General features: G+C 38.6%; 2 protein-coding genes across 2 annotated transcripts in view; one reads left to right on the top strand and one right to left on the bottom strand.

Moving 5' to 3' along the window:
• The first annotated feature begins 3189 nt into the window (after nt 1-3189).
• On the top strand, nt 3190-3555 carry LOC125502643. The gene has a single exon (XM_048661491.1). The coding sequence runs from the start codon at nt 3190-3192 to the stop codon at nt 3553-3555; it is 366 nt and encodes a 121-aa protein (XP_048517448.1).
• Nucleotides 3556-4485: 930 nt separating this feature from the next.
• The window catches only part of LOC109540803 (V-type proton ATPase catalytic subunit A), a gene marked incomplete at its 3' end in the record, with an annotated part of 10754 nt that continues 8472 nt past the window's right edge, over nt 4486-6767 (bottom strand). Inside the window, 8 exon segments of the mRNA XM_048669284.1 lie at nt 4486-4648; nt 4713-4874; nt 4935-5137; nt 5221-5466; nt 5528-5652; nt 5708-5859; nt 5920-6057; nt 6117-6344. Of these exon segments, the coding sequence (XP_048525241.1) occupies nt 4486-4648; nt 4713-4874; nt 4935-5137; nt 5221-5466; nt 5528-5652; nt 5708-5859; nt 5920-6057; nt 6117-6344 (1417 nt within the window).

Below are 6767 nucleotides of genomic sequence, written 5' to 3' on the forward strand. Positions count from 1 at the left end.
CGCGACTCCATACCGCAAAGCAGTTGGTGGGACCTCCACAACCAGTACGTAAAAATGAACTGCTAGGTCTCAGCAGGCAAAAAATAAGGAGGATAGTGGCTTTTTTAACAGGACACGCCGCATGCAAAAATCACCTCTTCGGGATGGGACTGAGCGATCAACCGACCTGCAAAGGTTGCAAATTAGAAGACGAAACTACTCTGCATGTCATGTGTCACTGCACGTCATATGCAACAGGTAGACGAAGACTCCTGGGAGGAGATGAAATTCCACCAGACCAGATCATGCGAACTCCCCTCAAGATTCTTTAGGAATTCATTGAATATACAGGGATAATGAGGGAGTAAAATTAAGAGGGCGCAATAGGACAGAAATGACCGCGGTGCTAGGCCAAACACCACCTCGGCGGTGAGGAAAGGGTTTTAGTGGGTAAACAGCTTAGCTGGAGTCCCACACAAACCAGAGCGACAGACCACCAGCTCTGGGAGTGCATAAAAGAGCATTTCCCAAACCTCACCGAAAAAAAAAGTCCAAGTCCACAATTATTTAGAAGATTGTAGCTTTTACCTCTGATTTAAAAAACGAAATTCGAATATAACTTGATGTTTGTTTTGAAAAAATATCGAACATTGGGAATTAAAACACAAAAATAAACGAAAAAATACCTACAAGTGAATATGACAACTTTAAAAAGTACAATTTTTCAGTATTTAGTTTTAGACGGTTTATTATAAAGTTCACTTTATAATTAAATTATTCTATAAGGAAAAAAAATGACAAAACGTTTTATCGAAAATTCTAAATACGACGGAAGATTATGATCAAGATCGAAGCAAGTTAATATTGCTGCATTAATATTTTGCAAATGTTTGCGATAAAAAATATCCTCAATAGGCTAAAAATTATAGTCAATAAATAAAAACATCTGTTGTCACTAAGTCAACTCTTGTTATTATGACAAGTTAGTTGTGTTGAAAAACGTTCATACATTTTAATAATAAAGCAGCTGTTTGTTCAAACTTTCCCTGAATAATGTCATAGCCTGTTTAAAATGCATCATCTGTTTAAAATGAAACTTTATTTCTCACGTTAATATTTTTGTGGACTAGATGTCTATCGACAGTAAGTGCGAGTTTACCCAACGTCATAATTTTATTCTTAAACAATAGTAAAAGTCTGTGTTAATTTAACGGAGTGAAAATAGTTTTATGGCACTTATTTTTCATTTATGGTAATAAATTACATTTAATCCAAAACCAACAGAGCTGCAAGGCTTGAATTTAATAATTTGGAAAATAATATAAGGAAATCAATCCGTATCAATAAATATGTATGTATGTATATAAAACATACAAAATGTGCTGTATTAATTAAAATTTATTTATTCACTGGACTCTAGAAAAATGGGCCTTCCTCTCATCAATGGATGATGCCACTCGCAGCTTATAAAGAACATATACGAAAATGCCTCCTTCTGTGCCCAAATAGATCAGGATACTAAGACGAATAAAATTTCGGTGGGTCGAGGTGTACGCCAAGGAGGATATGCCGATCTCCGAAATTGTTTACACTGACCCTAGAGAAAATATTTAAGAAAATACAGTGGGAAAATAAAGGAATTAAAATAGACGGCTCATATCTGAATCATTTACGCTTTGCTGATGACATTGTGCTTATTAGCTGCGACATAAATGAACTTAGAACCTTCTAGAAGATCTAAAGCACATGCCATCGACAGTAGGACTTGAGATGAATATCGACAAAACTAAAATCATGAGTCCAATAGGAGAACATTTGAAAATTCAAGACCAAGTAATAGAAAACGTAGATCGGTACATATACCTTGGACACGCAGTAAAGCTTGGAAAGGAAAATCAAACGGAGGAGATTGTCAGAAGAGTATCTTGGACCTGGTCGGCTGTTGGTATGCTCCAATATATTAGGAGTTTGAATTAGTTTTAAAGGTTTTCTAAGAAATGGTGTTATGTTGCATGTGGGCACTCCAAAACTATATTCGCGCTAAAGCACTATATTATAGCTTGGATTGTAAGTATGTGTCATCTTGCGAAAATGTAACCAACATACATTCCAAGACCATTCAATATGCCGACTTTCGTTCCGAATAAACGCAATTTATGGGAAGCTTTATTGTTCTGCTTCCATTCGAAGAAAACTGCTGCTGCAAGTCGTTTGCTGCTCGAGGAAGCTTACGCGGGTTATACTCCATCGATTTCAACATGTGAGTACTGGTTTCGACGCTTCAAAAGTGGTGATTTTGACACCGATGGCAAGGAATGTGTGAAGACGAAGAATTGGAGGTGTTACCCGATGAAGATCCGTATCAAACGCTCCAAGAATTGTCCGTATCATTGGAAGTTGACTTGTCAGCAGTCGGCAAAGGTCTCAAAGCGATGGGTATGATTGCGAAGCAAGGAAATTGGGTGCCATACGAGCTGAAGCCGAGAGACGTGGAGAGGCGGCTTCCGAAGTCGTCAAAAGGAAATGGTTTTTTGCATTGCATCGTCACTGGCGATGAAAAGTGGATCCATTACGATAAATCCACGCGAAAAAAATCTTATATAAGACCCAATATCTATGGATCCAAGCTCATACTCTGTATTTGGTGGGATCAGCTGGGCGTCATTTATTATCAGCTGCACAAACCGAACGAAACCATCACCGGAGACCTTTACCGAACACAATTGATGCGTTTAAGCCGGGCATTGAAAGAAAAACGGCCCCAATTCGAGCAGAGGCACGACAAAGTCATTCTGCAACATGACAACGCTCGTCCTCATGTCTCAAAACCCGTCAAAAAGTACTTTGTAGAAAACGTTCAAATGGGATGTTCTACCGCACCCGCAATCGATACATGGATCGCATCAAAAGACGAACTGTTTTTCCGAGCTGGTATCCGAAAATTGACAGAAAGATGGGAAAAGGTAGTGACTAGCGATGGACAATACTTTCAATAATCCATTTGTAACCATTTTTGCTCAATACAGCCTCAAATTTACAACTAATTCCAACTAAATATATTTAAAGATTCCAATATGCCCATAAGCCTGAAACGTAAGGTACACAAAGCTTACATACTGCCAGTCTCAACTTCCGGCCTAGAAACCGCCACATTAACAGAAAAGAAGCGAAAACAGACTTAGAACGACGCAACGAGCAATAGAGCCAATAATGCTTGGGATCAGTCTGAGGGATACAGTGCGGAATGAGAACATTATACAAAGAACCAAAGTCACCGATATCATGGAGCTTGTCGCACACCTTAATTGGCAATGGGTTGGTCATGTAGCCAGACAAAACCGGAAATGGACGAAAAAGTTAATTCAATGGAGACCCAGAGAAACAAGGAGGACCATAGGTAGACCTCCAAAGATGAAAAGACGATGTGAAGAGAACAGCGGGCACCGATTGGCAGCAAACCGCTCAAGACAGAAATGCATGGAAGAGATTGGAAGAGGCTTATGTCCTGCAGTGGACAACGAAGAAGAACAAGAAGAAGAGATTCACTGGAAGCGTGCTCAAGGTAAGAATGGCTAGAATATATATCAGGATATCAGAAGTCATAAATGATATCAAGTTGGTGCAATAAGGAAAAAACTACGACTAATAAAATTGATCTTTAAAACCTGATTCAAATTTTCGAATTTTAGTATTATTTATTTTTGTCGTCAATTTCAAAACTGTCGCAAAATCGACTCAACTTTCTCATGGCAACTGTAGGTAAACGCTTTTTAAAGAACTCTTTAAAAAGTTTCTGTTTGACCTTTTCTGCTTGTTTAGAATATTAAAAACTTGTTTTTAATTTCATTATAACAATTGATTAATTATATTCATATCGCTGTCATTATATAAAAAATGAAAAATTGTACAACGAATTTATTAGACTTTCAACTCGTGGGCTTAAAGCTAAAACTGACCAAGGCTAAAATATCAATTTTTAGCACTTTTAAACCGAGCCAAAATATTACATCAGAATCCTTTTGGAAACTTGGTCATTAAAAACATATTTTAGTGTACCTGTTTGTATGGCCTTGGGGGACTTTGTCAGTTTTTGAGATAAACATATTATTTTTTAAATTAGTTGGTCAACAAACACAAGTACGGCAATTTCGGACTTGGTCACTTTTAGCTATAAACCCACGAGCTGTCGATTGTTTTCTCATTTTACCCACTTCACTTTCCAATGTATCCGTTGTAGGTATTGTTAGATTTTAATAGAAATTCAAAGAATTAATGCCAAAAGCTTTCGTGTGTTACTTTCATGTTAAATCAATGTAAACCAATTATTTGAAAATATTCATAAAAATGCGGAAGCTAGAAAAGATATCACAAATGTATGCTCCGTTTATAGAAACTTTCCGCACGAGAAAACGATCATTTATCCTAAAAACCAAATCATAGAACAACAATTTTGTAGATAGTGTAAAAAAATGTGTATAAGTTTAACTGCTCTGAAGTTGTACTCACCGACTGTCTTGTAAAAAGGACAGAATCTGTCATAGGCCGAATAAGAATTCTGTTGCAAGAAATCTTCTTTAAGCAACTTGGCGACCTCAAGAGTGATCTTATCGCCTTCAGCCAAGGAGGCTTTACCTACCAGTTGCACAATTTCAGACAAGTCTTCTTCTTCCTGTTAGAATCAAGAATACATTTACTTTATTATACGAAATAATGTTAGTATTGGTATAGCGCACCTGCAAAATCTCTTTAGCTTTGGTCCTGAGAGCCACGAATTCCGGGAAGTTCTTGTCGTAGAAATCATCCAAAGCGCGCATGTATTTCGAATACGAAATGAGCCAATTTACTGAAGGGAAATGCTTACGTTGGGCCAGTTTCTTGTCCAAACCCCAGAACACCTATGCAAGCAACGAATGAATCGAAGGACTCAATTGCACTACGTGCTGCGCTTATTTTACCTGTACAATACCCAAAGTGGCGGAAGTTACAGGGTCAGAGAAGTCACCCCCAGGAGGAGATACGGCTCCTACAATGGACACAGATCCTTCCCTGTCAGGGTTACCCAGGCATTTAACGCGACCAGCACGCTCGTAGAAGGAGGCCAAACGTGCACCCAAATAAGCAGGGTAACCGGAATCGGCAGGCATTTCAGCCAGACGTCCTGTAAATCAAATTCAAAATTATTCACTAATATATCCTCCCCAAATTGCTATAACATTATGCTTCCAATCAGCAATTGCAAACCTGAAATTTCTCTCAACGCTTCAGCCCAACGGGAAGTGGAGTCAGCCATCATAGACACATTGTAACCCATGTCACGGAAGTATTCAGATAGGGTGATGCCAGTGTAAATAGAGGCTTCACGAGCAGCTACAGGCATGTTTGAGGTATTGGCCACCAATGCAGTACGCTTCATGATTGATTCAGTAGCACCCTCAATTTCGACCGTCAGTTCGGGGAAATCCCGAAGTACTTCAGACATTTCATTACCTGCGAATAATAGATAGCATTTAAGTAAATTAAATAAACAACTACATAATTTACTAATTACCTCTTTCTCCACAACCGACGTAAACGATGACGTCGGAGTTGGAATACTTAGACAAAGCTTGAGAAATTACAGTTTTGCCGCAACCGAAAGCTCCAGGAATGGCAGTGGTACCTCCTTGCACGCAACTGGAACCGAACATTGAATTAAAACGTAATCTTTGCACTTTAACAATATATTTACGGGAAGAGTGCGTCAAGTACACGTTGTCCAGTGAGAAGTGGGTGGTTTGCTTGTAATTTTTCGCTGCAGGGACGAGGCTGACGCACAGGCCATACTTGCAACATAGTGAATTTAGTGCGTTCACCATCGAATTCAGTTTCAAGAACGATATCCTAAACGAAAACGATCGGTGGATTCAAAGTTAGATGAGCTAAGCCATGTACAGAACTTACATCGACAGTATAATTGCCAGGTTCAGCAATATAAGTGATGGTACCTTTTGCCTTAGGTGGCAAAATAAGCTTATGTTTCACTAAAGTATTTTCGTGAACCATACCGTAAATGTCTCCACCCGTCAAATGTGATCCAATCTGAAAGTTCATAAATTGTTGATAATACGTAACATGCACCAAACGGTGACAACACGCACTTTAATATTAATCGGACTGAAGTCCCATTGCGCTGTTCTAGATAGGGCGGGAACGTTCACGCCCTTGGGAATATAAATGGACTGGGTCAAATCATGAATATCCTTTAAAGGTCTCTGAATACCATCAAAGATGGAACCCATAATACCGGGACCCAATTCCACAGACAGTGGTTTTCCTGTTCTCAATACGGGATCTCCTACAGTGACACCAGAAGTTTCTTCGTATACCTACAAGAAAAAGAGTGTTCAATTTAAATGTATATATTATTTTGCAAACATTTTTGAATATACACTATATATATGTTACCAGTTCTTCAAACTGACCAACCCGCCAGGCACTTTGCAGAATCGCTAGTACTTCGGGCAATATGCAAATTGACTACGGGATTTCAGACAACCTGCAAAATGTCGTACGCGAGAGTCAATCTGAATGTTAGATAGACATGCTTATTCTTCGCATTGGCTAGGCAATATGCATAATACCTGATGCCTAACTTGCTGACCGGCAGGGATTTTGCAAAACTTTGTTATTCAGTGATTTATAATGGCGAGCGGAAAGAAAGACATTTTTAGTAATATTAAATTCTTTATGCAGTAAAAAAATTATAATAATGTGTTTATCTCTTTCGCAGAAAGAACATAATCAAAACT

The sequence above is a fragment of the Dendroctonus ponderosae genome, unplaced genomic scaffold, assembly GCF_020466585.1.
Source record: "Dendroctonus ponderosae isolate FM_Combo_2020 unplaced genomic scaffold, Dpon_F_20191213v2 Dpon_F_20191213_1, whole genome shotgun sequence".
Lineage (NCBI taxonomy): Eukaryota > Metazoa > Arthropoda > Insecta > Coleoptera > Curculionidae > Dendroctonus > Dendroctonus ponderosae.

Coding starts and splice junctions, on each gene's coding strand:
- LOC125502643 (XM_048661491.1), top strand. CDS start 3,190: ATGCTTGGGATCAGTCTGAGGGATACAGTGCGGAATGAGAACATTATA.